This window comes from Myripristis murdjan, chromosome 23, assembly GCF_902150065.1.
Source record: "Myripristis murdjan chromosome 23, fMyrMur1.1, whole genome shotgun sequence".
Lineage (NCBI taxonomy): Eukaryota > Metazoa > Chordata > Actinopteri > Holocentriformes > Holocentridae > Myripristis > Myripristis murdjan.
In genome coordinates this window covers 21,124,034-21,143,701 of record NC_044002.1, presented here as the reverse complement: position 1 = coordinate 21,143,701, position 19,668 = coordinate 21,124,034, and the positions used below count along the sequence as shown (strand labels likewise).

Genomic DNA, 19,668 nt, shown 5'->3' with positions numbered 1-19,668 from the left:
TATTTTTATACTGAAGTATATTTACAGACTATTTTCCAATGAAAACTCAAATAAAGGAGAAAGCAAATTAATTAACTCATAAAATAATAAGAATAAGAATAAAAACTCGCTCTTCTATTTCCGGGTCACGGAGCCCTGTAGCGGAAGTCTAAACCTGCTGTGTAATCGTTGAGCCGCAGAAGCAGCGCAGCTTTTCCTGAGCTATCTACACTTTATTCTTAGATTAAATATGCCGGATTACTTAGGAGGCGACCAGAGGAAAGTCAAAGAAGAAGATAAAGAGGACGCACCGATCAGAGGTATTTTAATAACCTCTTTTAAAACGAACTGAACCAGGCAGACTTTGCTCCATTTTGGCTAGCTAACGATGAACCCCAATTAGCTTAGCTTAGCTTAGCGTTAAAAAAAAATGCTGATTAACATGCCGGGCTTCTTCATACGCTGTTATGTGAGTCAAGATAATGTTTAAAATGTATAAACGCGAGTGTTAGTGTAATTTAAAAGAGAGAATAAAGTGTGATACTGGAGAAAATGCATCGCTCGTTTGGGCCTTAAGGCTCTAACTTGTCAGAAGTGAAACTCATGGCGGATGTTTTTCACCTTTTCACAGCTTTGGATGAGGGAGACATCGCCCTGTTGAAGACCTATGTAAGTATCCTGCCACTGCCGGGCCAAGGTGTTGATCTGCATCTGAGAAATGAAATACTGTTTTTAAAAAAAGAAGCTATTTGCCTCATTGATGAAACTGCTGCCATGTCGTCTTTGCTGTTTGTGGACAGGGCCAGAGCACTTACTCCAGACAGATCAAACAAGTGGAAGATGACATCCAGCAGCTGCTCAAGAAGATCAATGAGCTGACTGGTAATCACTCGCTTTCAACCCAGTGTGTTTGTTTTTTTCCTGTATGAATGATGTTGGCAGTAAATGTGTTACAATTGGCCGTATAGTTCAATGTTTCTTGCATTATCCAATGTATTACATAGTTCAGGGCAGCTTGGCTAAGCAGAGGATAGACACAGCAGGAGCCAGATGTATTTTCTCTATCTTGTTAGTTAGGTCTGTTGCATTAGATACATGCCCAGTCAACATTCACACACACAGCATCACACATTCCAGAAACAAGGCATGGACAGTGGTTGGCCTGTCCATGACCAGGTAACTGGCCAATTATTCTCGGTTGCATTTAAGTCCAACCTATGTACGGGGAAGGCCCAGCCCAAGAACATAAAAGTGTATCATTTCCTGATATCGGGGCTCATTCTGACTGAGATCCTGCGGGAGCTCTGTCACACTGAGACCAGCGCTGCCTTGCTTTATATGTGACCATAATAAATATTGCATCAGAAAATTGAAGACTGACTCCGGTCTGTCCTTGGGCTTTCAACAAAAGAATCGGGAGTTAACAATTGCATCATCATGTCAGACTTAGACTGATTTCCTCAGTAAAGAGCTGATGGCGGGTGTTGGGACAGATGTTAAGGCGTCTGATTGTCCTCTGGCTCCGCAGGAATCAAGGAGTCGGACACAGGCCTGGCTCCTCCGGCGCTCTGGGATCTGGCTGCTGACAAACAGACTCTGCAGAGCGAGCAGCCGCTGCAGGTGGCCAGGTACCGAGAAATAGCTCATCCGCTCATCCTTCACAAAGGCTGGGTGTCATGAATAATCAGGGGCGCCGTATATGGGGGAAAAGTTAGGCCGATTCCAAGGGCCCTTGCCTGACAGGGGCCCCAAAAAATAGGTACAAACTAATATAAAATTATTAAACCATCATCGAGTAAATATGTATTTTTTTTTTCCCATGGGGCACAAAATTCCTGGCGGCGCCCCTGTGAACAATACTCTCAGCCTTTTAGAAGCTAATGCACTGATGTATGGCTTTGTGTAAAACTTAAATGACATTTCAGCCACTTGTGGTGCATGATACACCAGTTCTCTTGAGCGAAGACTGCTAAATGATGCTAAATTTGCACCCACACAGGCATAGTGTTTCTTTTCCATTTGATGTGTTTGTTTAATATTCAAGGGCTCACCAGCATGTGTCAGTTTCTGCCAATTTGAAGAGCTATTTGTCTTTTGGAATAGATGCACCAAGATCATCAACGCAGACTCAGAGGATCCCAAGTACATCATCAATGTGAAGCAATTTGCCAAGTTTGTGGTGGACCTGAGTGACCAGGTCGCCCCGACTGACATCGAGGAGGGCATGAGAGTCGGGTAAGGCAGAATTATTGTTTTAACACGTCAGATTTTATGTAAAATCAAACTTGGCCACCTGTCTGAGTACAGTTCTGAGGTCAACTGCTGAAGGTTTTATTTCTCACTCTTGTTCCACTTTGGCTCCTCACGTGGATTTTGTCTTTGACTCAGCACTTTTAAAACATTTTTTCATTTTGTGCAAATTTGTGAATCCACCAAACAAACTCAAGAGCCCACAAAAGTGAACTGAGACATCTTCAAAGGGAGGTGTCAGTTCAGTTCATTTGATTCATGCAGTGTGAACCCAAAGTGGCTCCAGTCCACTCGACATTTTGCTTCACCCCAGAGCTGAGAAGTAACCACACACATGAAAACAAAAGGGGAAAATGGCAAACACTGGAAAGGAAACGGTCATGTGCACTCAAGAAGAGAATACAGCATTCAGTTCTTTCACGTATTTCTGGCAATTTAGGGAAATGTAGTTTTGTCTCTTTTTATGTATCATAAGCATCTTGAAATTAACTGTAACACAACAAAATGATCCAGAAATCCTGGGGAGTGAACTGTAATTTGTCTGTGAGTTCTAACAAAGTGACACTAAGCACAAAGTGGTCTGAGGTCTCATTTATACTTGCACCATAGAACACAAAACAAAAGCATGTCCTCTTTTAAAATCTAAACTTACAATGTGAACACAAAGTAGATTGAGCTCGTTCGGCAGCTGGCTTGCTCCGTGGTGAGCTTTCAGAAGGACTCAGTTAAAAACAGCTGCATGTGAAAACACCTCTAACACTCTGCTTCTGCTGTTCAGTGTTGACAGAAACAAGTACCAGATCCACATTCCTCTGCCTCCTAAAATCGACCCCACTGTCACCATGATGCAGGTAAGAGCGCACCAGGGGCTCTAATGGAAAGAGGAACGTGCTGTTGACGTTGTCATATATTTCATAATGGGGTTTTAGTCTTATGTTGGCTCTAATTATGGTTCTTCCCTCACATCTTGTAGGTGGAGGAGAAGCCTGATGTGACCTACAGTGATGTGGGTGGCTGTAAGGAGCAGATAGAGAAGCTGAGAGAGGTGGTGGAGACGCCCCTGCTCCATGTGAGTATTCACAAATCACCTGTTCACATCAAATAATAAAACCTCAGTGCTGGGAGGAGAAGACTGATCGTCCCTCACCTGCTGTCTTGTCCTCACCAGCCTGAGAGGTTTGTGAATCTGGGCATCGAGCCTCCTAAAGGTGTGCTGCTGTTTGGGCCGCCCGGCACCGGGAAGACGCTGTGCGCCCGAGCCGTGGCCAACCGCACCGACGCCTGCTTCATCAGAGTCATCGGCTCCGAGCTGGTGCAGAAGTACGTGGGAGAGGTGAGTCTGCTGACCGCGTGGCACGCCGTTATTTTGACGTGAATACCAATGAATGTAAACAGTCAGTCACAACACTACATAATCCTTCTCCTTCTCCTTCCACCTTTTTGTCTTTTCTTTCGTTTGTTCCCAGGGAGCGAGGATGGTGCGCGAGTTGTTTGAGATGGCCAGGACTAAGAAGGCCTGCCTCATCTTCTTTGATGAAATCGATGCTATCGGAGGTAGAGTTCAGTTCACAGTCACATCCCATCTATAAACTGATACATGTGGCACACAAAATGCAGTGTGTTTTAATGAGACATAACACAAGCTTTATGTGAGTGATTTGTAATACTGACTTCATAATTTTTATTTATTTATCTAGATATACAATTTGTCTTCTTCTAGTCATTAAATGATACATAAAATACACGTAATTTATGTAGCACATTTACAGCATTAAGGGGGTGGGGGTTGTAAAAATCAGGTAGATGTTAATGACAGTGATAATACACTGATGTAACTCAGTTAAGATCAGCATGAGCCATGCAAGTGAAACTATGAAAAGAGCTTTTAATGTAAATGGGGAAAATTGGAGACAGGGATGGAATCTATTAGGAAGGTTTTCAGTGCCTTTTTAGGTTTTGCTTTGCTACATCAGGAGTTGATGATTTGTAAAACCTTGATCGTATGTAACATCACCCAGAGCAGAGATTTCTGCAAATGTCATGATTTTGTGCAAATGATTTAACAAAGGAAAAACGTCGGGAGGAAATTCGTTAACAACCCATGACTCTCACATTGTATCAGTCTTTTTTTCTTTTTTTTTGGTCAGGAAAACAAACAAATTTCTCTATCATTTCTGAACCTGCCAGGTGCCCGTTTTGACGATGGAGCCGGCGGAGACAATGAGGTCCAGAGGACGATGCTGGAGCTCATCAACCAGCTGGATGGCTTCGACCCGCGAGGCAACATCAAGGTGCTGATGGCCACCAACAGGCCGGACACCCTGGACCCAGCGCTCATGAGGCCTGGACGTCTGGACAGGAAGATCGAGTTCAGCCTGCCTGACCTGGAGGTGAGAGGCTCCGTCTGGACCAGGAGCGTCACAGACTGGATCAGACGGGATGTGGTCGCTTTTGTTTGTTTGTTTGTTTTAAGTGCCAAAAAAAAAGGATAACAACCCTATTACGTTTGCAAATGCTTAGTGTTGAATAAAAAAACTGAACTGCAACGTTCTACGTCTAGGAAATACTAGTGTATTATGAAACCTCTTCCTGTAAATGGTAGATCTTGGTTGATATCCCTCCCCTGGTTTTGTGTTTCAGGGGCGCACACACATCTTCAAGATCCACGCTCGCTCCATGAGTGTGGAGAGAGACATTCGCTTCGAGCTGCTGGCTCGTCTCTGCCCCAACAGCACCGGTGAGTCAAAACCCCACTTTCTCCATCTTCTGTCACAGGATGAAAAATCAGATTCACACGCATGTTTGGAGAGAACTACATCTTCTCTTTTTTAAAAAACAAATCCCTTCTGCCTCTCCTTTTGACACTTCAGTGTCTTATCCTTGAAATAGGAGGGATACAGGATTGTTGTTAACCGTAACCAACATGTCGTGTGTGTGTTTGTGTTTCCAGGCGCTGAAATCCGCAGTGTGTGCACAGAGGCGGGCATGTTCGCCATCCGAGCCCGCAGGAAGATCGCCACAGAGAAAGACTTCCTGGAGGCCGTCAACAAGGTCATCAAGTCCTACGCCAAGTTCAGCGCCACGCCCAGATACATGACCTACAACTGAGATGGCTCTGTGTGTATGTGTGTGTGTCTGTGTGCGTGTGTGTGTGTGTGTGTGTTCAGGCTTTGGATTTCTGCTGTTAAATACGAGCTGAAAATGAAGTCAAAACAATATTCTGTCTGTCTGTCTGTCATCAGTCTTTGTCTCTTACAAATAAAGTTTATTCCGGACTTCTCAGTCTCAGTCACTGCACTTGTTAAATTCTTTGTGAGCCCAGGATTGTGAGAAGGATTTATGTCACTCAGTCAAAAGTAAATTGTCATCATATGTTGATGATCTTTGAATGCTGTTTTATCCTGGGATATGTCAAGTTAGTGGCTTTCATAGTGAGGTCAGGGGTCTTTGAGGGGCTTCTTGGGCACCCTCTGCAAAATGAACAATTCAGTTTCACTATAAATCACAAGAAACTGTCCTAATACATGTGTATGAATGTTAATTTTAACATGAATGTTTTAATATCACTACTATGAATCTTTTGTCAGTGTTCAAGTATGACAATTTAATACTTAACCAAAATGTATTTAATATCAGGTTCCATGTGGCAAAATTACTTAAAGTGGGAATCTGCAGCTTAATGAGAAAGTTAAAGAAACCCCTGCTTTAAGGACTCTTTCGGGCTATAATAAAACAACTCAATTCAATTCAATATACTTTATTAGTCCCTCAAAGGGCAATTTAAATTTACGTTGTGACAAGACATATAAAACATAAACGTGCAGGATATAAACGATATAAGAAACAAAATTTAAAGACATAAAAGTGCAAGTGTAAAAGACAAAGTGCAAGTGTGAGATTTAAATATTGTCCATTTTTCCTTCGTTTACTCCATGAATACTTGTTGGAACAGTGTCTATATATTTTGTTGAGATTATCATTTCTTTGCTTTTGGATACATTTAAATACAAAAAAAAAAAAAGCCAGTCTACACCAGTTGATGATCTAGGCTAAAATCAGATCAGATATGAGTTTTCCTGCTAAAATGTGAGGTTGCATGATGTTAAAGGCAGAAGAAAAGTCAACAAAAAGTAGTCTTGCATGTGTACCTTGTTGCTCTAAATGTTCATGTACAGAATTTAAAAGCACGTAATAGTTGTGCAGCTGGTATTTAAAACTGCAGTTTACTGAGTAGACAATTACATGTCGACAATGTAAAAGACGTTGTATTACAAATTGCAGGAAATAGATACCAACAAAACAAAAGGGTTTGTTAAGTGTTAAGGGAAAGTGTCCTTCAGCCAGAGGAGCTGGGTTCAAATCCCAATGGCAGCGAACTTCTACCGTGCTTCTATCCAGAGTGACGTTTGGCCTGGTTTCTGCCACCACGGTGCTCCACACCACCGCTGAAGAAGGCCTGCTACTACCACCACCTCCCAGGGGTCCTCCACACATCTAAACGAGCTCATAGCAATCATCAGGTGATGTATGCTGCCCTCTAGAGGCCATGTTGGAGCTCTGCAGCTCAGGGCAGCAATGGCTGACAATAGCAAATTACTTTTTTAACCATGTGGTTCATTTTTTAAAAAATTGTTTTAAAGGCTGGTAAAGCATTTAGATGTGGAAAAGTCTGACCCTTCTAAAAAAAAACTGATTACATTACATAACATCTCATAAAACAGTAAATATACTGCATCGGAAAATTACTTTGTAAATTCATTGAATATGTAAAAGAAAAAAATCTGTTCCTTAACAGAGAATCTTTGTGGGAATGTCTGATGAGACTATTTTTAGTGACTGACACGAGTGATGATCAGAGGGGCCGAGTTTTTACCACGATCATAAACACAAGGACTTAAGTATGGGTAGAGTTTCTCAGTGAAGCGGCAGCGAGGATAGGAGTAGATAAGAGCTGCAGCATCTACGTCATAAAAGGAGACCAGACCTTCCTCATAATCCACAAACACCCCCACCTTCTGAGGCTGAGACTTCAAAGGGAGATGGACAGGAGGGTCAACAGAAGCTGTGTATTCATTTTCATTCCTAAACAATACAGTCCAATAGCCATTTTGGGGGTTCAGAGTGATTTGTCTTTTCCTGTTGATCGAGGCTCTGGCCACTCCTAAAGTCCACTTAGTCTTTCCTTTAACCTGAACCTCAAAGTAAAATCTTCCTGAAGAGAAGCTCTGCTTTCCTAAGACAGACACACAAGTAGAAAATCTCTCTGGGTTTTTCGGGAGATAATTCTTTACATCACCATGCTTTACTTGTTTCCCATCATCAGACAGGATGAGCTTGGGATGTGCTGTATCAGGATCCAGAGTCACATCCACCTCAAAGTGCTGGACCCTCTTCAGCTCAGCCTGAAGCAGCTTCTTCATCTCTTTACTGAGCGTCTCCTCCAGCTGAGCCACAGCTTTCCTCACACTCCCCTCATGTGATGAGCAATGGACTCTGACCTCTGTCCAGTTCTTGGTGTGTAGAGGAGCACTGAGGGATGGGAAGCTTTGGAGGAGGTGGAGGTGGTCTTCAGTGTGTGAGAGCTGCTCCACCTCAGAGCTTCTCCTCATCAGCTCAGAGATTTCCTGCTGCAGCTCTTTGATGAAGCCTTCAGCCTGTTTCTCTGTTGTTTTCTGCTTCTCTTCAATCATGTCAATGAGCTCAGCCTGGCCTCTCTCAACAGACTGCATCAGAGAAGTGAAGACCCGCACACCGTCTGCTATCTCTCTCTCTGCATCTTTCCTGCTGAGCTCCACTGACCGCTTGATCTCCTGAATCTTCACTTGTCTCTTCTCGATCATCTGCTTAATTTCAGCCCTTGTCTTCCTCAAATCAGGCAACTTCCTGAACGGAGCAGCCATCTCAGATACTAAAGTGTTGACCCGCAGCTCAGGTCTTTGTTTAAACACCTCTTTACACACAGGACACTGACAAGGAGTGTTAACATCCCAGTGCTGTGTGATGCAGGTTTTGCAGAAGTTGTGTCCACATGGTGTGCTGACTGGATCAGTGAACACATGCAGACAGATGGAGCACAGGAACTGCTCTTCAGATAGCAGACTGCTGGCAGCAGACATTTCTACACACTGAGACCTAAAGTGAAAGAGTAAATGACAACACTGTAATAAATAATTACTAATAGATGACAATGTTTAAATGAGGGAGGCCAAGGACTGTCTGATGGTTTAAAAAGTCACTACTGGCATGACTACTGACAACCACTGCTTCCTATGTACTTCCTGAAATACACAAAGAGCCTAGAGACCACCACTTGGTCACTCTGTCACATCAAATTTTCAAGCTGATGTTTTTTTTTATTCACCAGATCTCAAGAGAAATTTCCCTTTGGCCATATTTAGCATCTGTTTTGTAAATGCGACTTTTCCCCCAAGTTTCTTCAACTGGATGAAACTGTGTCCTGAAGATTAACAAATTAGAAAACGGCAGTCACTAAACAAGCAGCAGAGCACATTGCCTTATTCCTGCTGTCTTTTTTGGTCAAACATGAGCACAATACAAGCCCGTTTTCCATCACAACATATGGTACTGAGGCTGGACACGACAATGTTACAGTCTCATTAAGGCTAACTTGTGTTATTGACATGTTGACCCCATGTTGCATTCAATTTTTCCTGGAGCAACTCTGTTTCCTCTCTCTCTCTGGAACAGGCCAGCTCACACTTTTCTCCCAGACGAGAGAGATTTTTAGTAATAACCAGGAGGTGATTTAAGGGGGATTGAGGGTGGATTCCAATCTCCCTCGTTAGCAAAAAGTCCAAAATGTATGTTGATTTTTGATCCTAGATCCTTGATCTGACTGATGTTTGTGCAAGCTGGTCACAGCCTCACTGTGCTGTGTATTGATAAATCCATGGAGCTGTCCGTGGTGCTGAAGTAGCAGACTGGTTTGTAATTGCAGCTTTTTCTCTCAGTCCCACCCTTCTGCCAGTTTCTTCTTGGATCTATAATATTCTTTAAGTTATATGCTATAAATACTTGATTCTATACTATACTGTAGCCTATATACTCTGTACAGTAGCGTTACTTTCATGATCAAAGTGGCACGTAGTGAGGTGTGGTCGCAGAAGAGCGAGAGGATACACTGCTGCCTGTAATATTTCTGTAATTTCCTTTAATATTTTGATGCTTATTCATGTCTGTGCTGCTGAAAATACACCCCCAGACCACACCACCGCTGTAACAAAATATTTAGGGGAGACATAAATACAGATATAGTTTTTAGTATAGATGCTTGGTGTAACCTGGGAGTGGAGCAGGTCATGTGACTGAGGAAACTGACCTACATAATTACCTACATAACTACACTGTGTTTTGAAATAAATAAATAAATAAATAAATAAATTCTTAATGCCGACATCCAGTAAAATAGAGGAAAAACAAAATAGGTATTTAGCCTAAGAGCTGTTCTGTGAGATCAAAATTATAACTGTAGTTATAATATCGAGAATAATTTCTTCTACATTTTCCCTCCAGGGTTTAACTGCTACAATCAGTGTGGTGCTTTTGTTATCATTTATGAAGGTAAAATTAAGTATGCTAGGAACTGATACTAAAAAGTAGTAATAATGACAGTGGTCATAGCTACACATTACTGTTAATGATGATGCTAATCATAATGAGCTTAATGCAAAAACATTCAAATTAATAAGGGGTGTAGCTATAATTTTGTGATTTTCCGGTTGTTAGTATGAGGAGTTAGTATGTCTTGTATTTCTTTTTCTTGTTTTTTTTTTTTTTTAATTGTAAAACAGACAAACTATATATAATCTCACAATGACAGGCAGCACTAGAATGCAATGATACATGTTTCTTTAACTCTTTTGTTTGTCGTAATAATTTGTGTATTTCTCTGTGTTATTGTGTTGTTTATTTGCTATCACATGCTTCAGCACTGATTTTAGGGTTTTTATCTACATGCAAAAGGCCTTGTTTTTATTCACCGATGATACGATGACGTTCAGGCTGATATAAACGCATGTTATCTTTTTTTCTGTTGGTCCAGATTCATAAAGTTTTTTGTTTTTTTTTTATGTTTTTTAATTAATGATCACTGCTCAGCTCTGCTCTTCAATTATACAGAGCCAAAAACGCCAGGATTCATTTTGATTTTTGTTTTTCTTCTATAAGCAAAAAAATATTTTATGATAGGGTTGTATAGCGCTTCAGAGAAACCAGTCTGAAAACAGTACATTTATTTCGTTATATTTACAGAGGTTTCTTTCTGTAGTTCTGTGCTGTTACATTGAATTTTTATTATTTTTTTTTATTAGACCTTTATTTAACCAGATAAGCTTGTTGAGATAGAGAATCTCTTTTACAAAAGCGACCTGGCCAAGAAGCAGCTGATTACACAATTACAATCATTCAGACAAAATCGTACACACAGGTAAAATGTTTCCCATCGTGTTGCTGTGGCGCTGCTTTTGCTTTTGACAGTTTCTGTAGTGGCTATTTGTCTTAAACAAACGAACAACAACAACAAAAAAGAATAAGAAAACTTATCCTAATAAATCAAACCAATCAAACGGCCACTGAGGCACTTAAGGGAGTAAAATCACGCAGGGAGAGAAATGAGTCCATTGTCCAGGCAAAAATCAGGATCTGGTAATTTATTTCCATTGGAAAACAAAAGCAATGGCCTCTGCCACCTCTCTTTCTCTCTCATCCTGGTAAAAAACCATGACCCTTCCCCAGTGCCTAGCTCACCTGTCCCAGATTGCCCTCTTATAAATTAACTTGGCGTGCCCCGTTACCTACAACTTTCAAAATAAAAGCATAAACAATAATCTAAATCAGAATAGTGCTAATGGCCTAATGAAATTACTTAATGTGTAAAGCTAATATGTAATGTGTAAACTAAACTAAAGGAATACATATTTAAACAGTATTACAAAAATAACAAATAGCTCCAACAGTTTCTATCTCATTTTTTTCTCCTTCATATCATCCACTCTTCCTATTGGTCAAAATGTCTCCACAGGTGAAGCCTCACCTTTAATATTCACCTGAGGTCCTGGGGAAAACATCCAGACATGTTGACTTTTTAATTCCCTGTTGGTTTAACCGTACTAATAAGGTTTTTTCTAATTACTGCACACTTTAAGAGCTGCTGAACACCAGCAACTCTTATACCAGCGGAGTCTTTTTTTGGACTTTGGCTCTAACAGCAGAAATTATTTCGACACCGTTACATCGCATCACATTGCAACCTTTTCATCGCCAAATGAAAACAAATGAATATCTGATCTGGACAGGCATATCGCTCAGTTTTGTTTCCCTGTTCTCTGTTTAAAATATAGAAAATATTATCCGCGGTACTCACCTCTCCTTTTATTTTCCTTTGCTGAGAAACAAACTTTTTTGTTATCGTTTTGATTTACTTTCACTTTCACTTACGCAAAGTGACGTTATACGCTCCCCTCGCTCCAGTATTGCACCGCCTCTTGTTGCAGTTTGATTAGTCCGTTTTATTGACAAAATCCCTTTGGACGTGATTACAGAGACATACTTTGGATTTAGTTCATGTTTGGCTTTTTTATACATATTTGTCAGCCAAATTGTCACCAAGTGTGACACAAAGGGCCCTATTTTGCGTCTGTCTGTCCTCCTGTGCAGCTGTTCATACAGCAGCGCACACCTGGCCAAACAGAAAAACATTCAATCAACAATCATGATTCAACAATCATTCAGTCTTCATCATTATGATGTGTAAGACTGTGTGTCCATGAGTGCATGTGTTAGCTGCGTCTCTGATTTGAAGAGTGTACTCATCGTCTCCCACTGCTGTGATTCAGGTTTTACACAAGTTGTGTGAAGTTGTGAGAACTGCTTTGTGAGCAGCAGACTGCTGACAGAGGACATTTCTGTGAGGATCAGCTCATCAAACTCTGTCCAGGCCTTTCACTTCACTGCAGTTTAATTTAGATGACAATAAAAACAAGATTACATCTGAGGATAACACAATAAAGTCATGGACTTGTTTCCAATGACGTTCTTAATAGAAAAACAGCAAAGAAAACACACGTTACCTTTAACCAGGCAGCATCACAGTACATACAAAATAATACCCAATATAAAAACATTACATCAGAAACTGTCTGTAGTCACAGCATCACAGAGGTAATTTAGAAGCCATCTCTTTACTTTCACACTAAAACTAAGTGGATTAAATACACACCTGACATGAACATCCAAACTTCATTCTTGTCCTCCTGAGTATCTAAACGAGCTCGTAGCAATCATCAGGTGATGTATGCTGCCCTCTGGAGGCCATGTTGGAGCTCTGCAGCTCAGTGCAGCACAGGCTGACAACAGCAAATTACTTTAATCACCATTTAGTTCATTTGTGCTTTTCTGTTTAATACTTTTGGAATGAAAACATTTTTCAAGATTGGTATAGTAGCTGGATTTGGTAAAGTTTTGACACTGTCAAAATAGGAAGCATATTGCCTTACAAAACATTTGATCAAACAGTAATTGTACAGCAAAACTGGTTTGCTGCAGTAGAAAGTCACCATGATAGACATAAAACAAAAATATAAATAAGCTAGACTATAAATTTTACTACAAATTTTTCTATAAACTTTACTAAAAAGTCTGTTCATTAGTACTGAATATATCAAATTTCCATGGTAATTTGCAGTGAATCTTTGTGAGAAAATCTAACGATGAGACTAATCTGCATGACTGACAGGAGTGATGATCAGAGGGGCCGAGTTTTTACCACCATCATTAACACAGGGACTGAAGAATGGGTAGAGTTTCTCAGTGAAGCTGCAGCCGCTATAGGAGTACATAAGAACTGCAGCATCTACGTCATAAAAGGAGACCAGACCCTCCTCATAATCCACAAACACCCCCACCTTCTGAGGCTGAGACTTCAGAGAGAGACGGACATTAGATTCAGCAAGTGCTTCGTACTCATTTTTATTCTTCAACCATATGGTCCAGTAGCCATGATTGGGGTTCAGTGTGATTTGTCCCCTCCTGTTGATCGACTCTCTGGCTACTCCTAAAGTCCACTTAGTCTTTCCTTTAACTAGAACTTCATAGTAAAATCTTCCGGAAGAGAAACTCTGCTGTCCTAAGACACAGGGACAAGGAGAAAATCTCTCTGGGTTGTTTGGGAGATTCTTCTTTAGATCACCATGATTTACTTGTTTCCCATCATCAGACAGGATGAGAGCAGCATGTGCTGTATTAGGATCCAGAGTCACATCCACCTCAAAGTGCTGGACCCTCCTCAGCTCAAGATCAGCACACAGCTTCTTCATCTCTTTACTGAGCGTCTCCTCCAGCTGAGCCACAGCTCTCCTCACACTCCCCTCATATGATGAGCGATGGACTCTGACCTCTGTCCAGTTCTTGGTGTGTGGTGGAACGCTGAGGGATGGGAAGCTTTGGAGGAGGTGGAGGTGATCTTCAGTGTGTGAGAGCTGCTCCACCTCAGTGCTTCTCCTCATCAGCTCAGAGATTTCCTGTTGCAGCTCTTTGATGAAGCCTTCAGCCTGTTTCTCTGTTGTTTTCTGCGTCTCTTCAATCATGTCAATGAGCTCAGCCTGGCCTCTCTCAACAGACTGCATCAGAGAAGTGAAGACCCGCACACTGTCTGCTATCTCTCTCTCTGCATCTTCCCTGCTGAGCTCCACTGATCGTTTGATTTCCTGAATCTTCACTCGTCTCTTCTGGATCATCTGCTGAATTTCAGCCTCTGTCTTCCCCAGCTCAGCCTTCTTTCCTTCATATTCGTCTTTCAGAGGAACAATGTCATGTGACTTGTGGTCTAGAGCATGGCAGATAAGACATACACACATCTGGTCAGTCTTGCAGAAAAGCTCCAGTGGTTTATCATGCTTCTTACACATTCTGCCTTCCAGGTTGTCCACAGGATCGATCAGCAGATGTGTTTTCAGGCCTGTGATTCTCTGATGAGGCTCCAGGTGAGTCTCACAGTAGGAGGCCAGACACACCAGGCAGGACTTCAGGGCCTTCAGTTTGGTCCCGGTGCAGACGTCACAGGGAACTTCTCCTGGTTTGGCACATCGTTGGTCTGAGCGGCTTCTGGCTTTCTTTCGACACGACTTCCTGAACTGAGCAGCCATCTCAGATATGAAAGTGTTGACCCGCAGCTCAGGTCTTCTATAGAAAACCTCTTTACACATGGGACACTGACAAGGAGTGTTAACATCCCAGTGCTGTGTGATGCAGGTTTTGCAGAAGTTGTGTCCACATGGTGTGCTGACTGGATCAGTGAACACATCCAGACAGATGGAGCACAGGAACTGATCTTCAGATAGCAGACAGCTGGCAGCAGACATTTCTAGTCCAAAAGTGAAAGTGAAATGTTAACATTATAATGACATAATACTTACACATTTTCATAAAATATCAGTATCAGTTTGTCTGTGGAGATTCTCAGTCATCCAGGTCATGGTATTCAAGTAAAGTTAAAATCAAGGTCAACTGGACTTGATAGTAGGTTTTGAAGACGTTTCGTTTCTCCTCCAAGAAGCTTCTTCAGTTCTGACTGACTGGCAGGGAATTGCAGGTATTTATCCTCTCCTCCTGTGTTGATGTGTCTGTTTAATGGTTGCTTGGTCTCTGCAGTGTATAAATCTGTGCAGTCCTTGCCGCATTGGACTGCATTCACCAGGTTGCTCTTGTTGTGTTTGGGTGTGCAGTCTTTAGGGTGGACCAGTTTTTGTCTTATAAACATCGCACAAAAAGTAAGGAAATTTGTGTTTGGTAGCTTATTTCTTTGTTGTAACAATGCTTCTTGGCAATAAATCTTATTCCGTTGGAAAGCTGGTTTATTTCCCTTTTAAATGGTGCCACATTTGTAAGGAACATGCATTTGTGGGATGAGCAACAGAGCTGAGTATGTGGGTTGCGCACATGAAAAATTTGCCAAATCTTCTCTTCCAATGCCAAACAGCTTATTTTGCTGTTGCTATTGAATCTTGTTTTGAGCTTCTGGTACCCCAGGTGCTGCCAATCAGGTGCCTGATTGGCAGCACTGATTGTGGGGCGGCATCTCCCTCACTGGAAAAACGAGTCCACACGCTATTGAGGCTCCTGTTTGTTAAGTGAATAAAATGCCAATAACTTCCAATATGTCTTGTTTCTTCAAACTTCAATCATCCAATCCACCAAACGCCAAACAAGAGGCAATGGCAGAATAAGCTGTTTGGCATTGGCAAAGAAGTTTTGGCAAATTTTTCATGTGCGCAACCCACATACTCAGCTCTGCTGCTCATCCCACAAATGCATGTTCCTTACAAATGTGGCACCATTTAAAAGGGAAATAAACAGGCTTTCCAACGGAATAAGATTTATTGCCAAGAAGCATTGTTACAACAAAGAAATATTCTACCAAACACAAATTTCCTTACTTTTTGTGCTATGTTTATGACAATGTTGTTACGGACAACATTGTCGTGCCATATGTGGCTGGAGTATCACAGAAACTCAGGAGGATCTTCAACAGACACCACATCGCTGAGTTTTTCAAACCCAGCAACACGTTAAGACAGAAACTGGAAACCAAGCAACCATTAAACAGACACATCAACACAGGAGGGCCAACTCCTCAGACGAGGACTCTGCAGTCTACCTGCACCTGAAGGACAAAGGACACACCTTTGAGGACCACAACGTATATATTCTGGACAGGGAGGACAGGTAGTTTGAAAGAGGCTATCTACGTCAAAGCAGATAAACCATCACTCAACAGAGGAGGAGGCCTCAGACACCACCTATCCCCCATCTACAACGCATCCCTTCCCAGGAGATTGAAACACTAATCACACTTGACCTCATTTGACAAAGGTCAATCACACTTGGCACCAGGTGACTCCAACGACTCTCGATGATGATCGTTAACACCTAGGAGCACCTACATATTAGTGGTATCAATGACCCTGATAACAACCGCAGAGAGGTTAAATAGCTGGGATTCAGAGCTGAAGAAGCTTCTTAGAGGAGAAGCGCAACATCTTCAAAAACCTACTATCAAGTCCAGCTGACCTTGATTTTAACTTTACTTGAACAGTATTAGTTTGGTAGGATATTCAAAAATAAATTTTATTAATGGTTTAACTGCACTGTGTTGAAATCATTTTACAAATGTCAGTACAAAATGAAAACAGGGTAACATTGTAGCTGCAGTTCAGTTAAATAACACAGTAAATTATATCATCTGCTGTACTCACTTGTCTATGTCTACGACTCTGCTGTGTTGTTGAGAAAGGCCTAATGAGGTTTGTTGTATTTTTTCGGAGAAAAACAAAGAGACCTGTGTCGGATGCAGCAACGTTGTAGCTCGGAGTTTCTTTTACTTGCACTGAAGCAAAGTGACGCTGAAAAACTCCCGTTGTTCCAGACTTGCTCCGCCTCTTACCGCAAGTCAGTTGTTAATGATTTCTTAAGGAGTTCAGGTTTAGCCATGATTTTACTTTCATACTTTAGGCCCAGTACATATTTAAATATTTATCATTGACAATATGCCTCATTTTCACCAAAAGAAATGTATTCAAGAGAATGATTCGTTAACTGACTCATAGATAGACAGATATGGCTAAAATGTATAAAAAGTGATTTTTATGTTTTATGTGGCAGATGGGACTTTGGACTCTGGAGATTTAGTGGGAAGTAGGGACAGGTGTGTCAGTGGGAGCTACTCAGGTACGAAAAGGCCAAGCTTGAAGTGTGGCAATGCTGAAATGAAATGAATGCTATTTTTTTTTTTTTTTTTTTTTTTTTTTTTAATGAAGTTCACAAACCGCCCACATTCAGTTTTGAAAAAGGCCACCGATGATGCAGCAGCCCAATTACACTGTATTTTCTCCCATTACCAAAAATGACTAAATAAATACCTTTAAATACATTTTCCTCAGTGACCTCATTCAGCTTTGGCCAAGGTTTCAAAAATACACTGGGCCATTATGGATTCAAGTAACATCTTCCTTGTACAGTTTTAATTATTTTCATCAACACTGATTTACTGATCAACTAATAAAATTTTTACTTTTATTGATACCAAGTTACAAATTGATATAACTACCCTGCACGCTGAACAAAGGTCAAAAACACTTCCAGTTAACACACGCACGCACGCACACACACACACACACACACACACACACACACACACACACACACACACACACACAGACTGTAACTGTAATGACAGTAGGTCAAAAAAACAGGTCAGTGCTGCCAAAGCAACATCACACTCGACGACATGCTGCTATACTGAATATCGAGTGTCATGCTGTACATTTATAAAAAAAAAAAAAAAAAAAAAAAAATCTGCAAACTGCGTCTTTCATCAAATAACGGTAATAAGACACAACAGGTCACAACGTTCTCAATTAATACAAGTAATCTGATAAAACGCTTAATAAAACAGTGAAAACCTAAGCCTGATGGTCAAAAATAGCATTGCTTTCATGTGCTTAGCAAATTGGACTTGTTGCTATTAGCTTTATCTGCTAATTAGCTCGTTAAGCTAACAAAAACAAGACTAGCGTGAGCCAAAATGCCTAGCTTTAACAAATAATTTGTTGTTGTTGTTGTTGTTATTGTTATTAGCAATAGCAACATTAGACATAAGCAACATGAGGGACAATTGAAAGAGGTGCTCCAGTTATGAAAGTAACAAGAATTTTAACAGTAACTGTGATGTGATGACTGAAAATTAAATGAATCCCTTACATTACCTCGTCACTGGGACAAGTAATCTAATTACAGTAATCTGAGTAAAAGTCACGCAATTCCTCCCAGCACTGCTGGTGAATCATGTTTATATGGACGGTGCAGTTTGAAGTCTGACCAGCAGATGGCAGCCTTGTGTCAGGTGGACTGATGAATCCTTTCCCATATTGATTTGTTATTAAACATCACTCAGTTTCACTAAACACATCCAGTTGTTGTAGTGTGTGTGTTTTCTTTTACCAGTACCATATATAAGTTGTACTACAAACATGCTGTAGCTACAAAATAAAAGTAATGAAGAGTATGTCTAAACTGGCATACTTGATTTGATTACGGGTGCTTTGTTTATGGATCGGCCTCTAAGTCGGTGCTTGGAAAATCAGACTCTGCCGTGGGGCTTTTAAAACCTCTCCACTTCCTGCCCTGCTCACTGAAATTGGAGAAGAGCCTTTAAGATGAAGGTGCATTAAGTTGTGGCTGGGAAAAACTCAGTGGTTCCGGTCAAACCTTCCCAGCTGGGTGTCTTCTGCAAGGAACGTGAGATACTGGAAGAGACAGAATGAATCAGAGGGCCAGGAAACTGGGAATGGAGCAGGAAAGTTTAACAAAACAGCCTCGATATCTGTACCTTTGTGGAGCCGGACACAGATCCTGCTTTATTACAACAGACCAGGCTTCTCACTTCACTTCAGTTTACTCTATTTGACAGTAAAAGCAAGATTACATCTCAGGATAACACCGCTGTGGTCCTTGATAGAAAAACAGCAAAGAAAACACATGGTACCTTTAACCAGGCAGCATCACGATACATACGAAATAATACCCAATATAAAAACATTACATCAGAAACTGCCTGTAGTCACAACATCACAGAGGTGATTTTAGAAGCCATCTCTTTACTTTCACACTAAAACAAAGCGGATTAGATACACATCAGACATCAACATCCAAACTTCATTCTGACGCTCCTCAGTATCTAAACGAACTCTTCACACAAAACAAGATGTGTTTTTGAACCGCGGTCACTGCGGCGAAATCAGCTCAACTGGGGATCTGCAGCTTAGTGAAGGTCGACTTTGGGCTCCAAAACTTAAAAAAAAACAGAGTTAACGGATCTTTTGGGGTGCACTGTTTTTAAGAAAAGCATGTTTTGCAGATAGTACATCAAACTGCAATTTATCCAAGTTCACATGTGGCAAGTGTAGAAGGCATATTGTGTTTTATCAGTAACACATCTGCTTGTCGTCAATATATATTTAAGAATAAGAAAATAGATTTTCAATTGCACATTCACAAAATGTACAGTATGACTTTGCACTGACTCAAACAGCAGCTTTGTACCTGCTAAAGTAACGTTTCTGCATGAACACTGACCTGCAAAATGACCGGCGATGGTGATTTTGCTGGTTTGAACGCATAAAAAGTTCAATGATTGTACAGACAGGAACAGACAAGTGAAATCTCAAGATGCAGCATCTCAGTAACGAAAAACATCTGAAGGCAACACAGACGGGACAGAAGAAGCAGCTTCTGGTCGGTTTTTGATGCCGACTGACCCAAAGTCAGTCATTTCACACCACAAACTGGGTTCATCCCAGAATATAAAAAAAGTATTTTCCCACTTAACCCTGATGTAAGGTGACCAGATGCTGGGGGGGAAATGTG

The 19,668-nt window shown here is 41.2% G+C and overlaps 3 protein-coding genes across 3 annotated transcripts; 1 reads left to right on the top strand and 2 right to left on the bottom strand.

Moving 5' to 3' along the window:
• Positions 1 to 124: 124 nt before the first annotated feature.
• Positions 125 to 5,504, top strand: psmc2 (proteasome 26S subunit, ATPase 2). Its single transcript, XM_030045596.1, has 12 exons — positions 125 to 299; positions 611 to 648; positions 780 to 861; positions 1,508 to 1,607; positions 2,083 to 2,214; positions 3,008 to 3,080; positions 3,203 to 3,298; positions 3,398 to 3,562; positions 3,696 to 3,783; positions 4,417 to 4,619; positions 4,870 to 4,966; positions 5,180 to 5,504. Exons 1-12 carry the CDS (start codon positions 230 to 232, stop codon positions 5,335 to 5,337), a joined length of 1,302 nt encoding a protein of 433 aa, XP_029901456.1. The 5' UTR covers positions 125 to 229; the 3' UTR covers positions 5,338 to 5,504.
• A 1,115-nt stretch (positions 5,505 to 6,619) lies between these two features.
• LOC115355596 (nuclear factor 7, brain-like) lies at positions 6,620 to 8,345 on the bottom strand. The gene has a single exon (XM_030046453.1). The coding sequence runs from the start codon at positions 8,343 to 8,345 to the stop codon at positions 7,059 to 7,061; it is 1,287 nt and encodes a 428-aa protein (XP_029902313.1). The 3' UTR covers positions 6,620 to 7,058.
• A 4,591-nt stretch (positions 8,346 to 12,936) lies between these two features.
• Positions 12,937 to 14,606, bottom strand: LOC115354989 (E3 ubiquitin-protein ligase TRIM21-like). The gene has a single exon (XM_030045595.1). It carries the CDS (start codon positions 14,604 to 14,606, stop codon positions 12,963 to 12,965), a length of 1,644 nt encoding a protein of 547 aa, XP_029901455.1. The 3' UTR covers positions 12,937 to 12,962.
• Between the last annotated feature and the right edge of the window lie 5,062 nt (positions 14,607 to 19,668).

What these genes read in the sequence shown, in the direction of transcription:
- psmc2 (XM_030045596.1), top strand. Translation starts at nt 230, where the DNA reads ATGCCGGATTACTTAGGAGGCGACCAGAGGAAAGTCAAAGAAGAAGAT. An exon ending in AGAGGACGCACCGATCAGAG is followed by an intron (nt 300 to 610) that starts GTATTTTAATAA and finishes ACCTTTTCACAG; the next exon opens with CTTTGGATGAGGGAGACATC. An exon ending in TGAAATCGATGCTATCGGAG is followed by an intron (nt 3,784 to 4,416) that starts GTAGAGTTCAGT and finishes TGAACCTGCCAG; the next exon opens with GTGCCCGTTTTGACGATGGA.
- LOC115355596 (XM_030046453.1), bottom strand. Translation starts at nt 8,345, where the DNA reads ATGTCTGCTGCCAGCAGTCTGCTATCTGAAGAGCAGTTCCTGTGCTCC.
- LOC115354989 (XM_030045595.1), bottom strand. Translation starts at nt 14,606, where the DNA reads ATGTCTGCTGCCAGCTGTCTGCTATCTGAAGATCAGTTCCTGTGCTCC.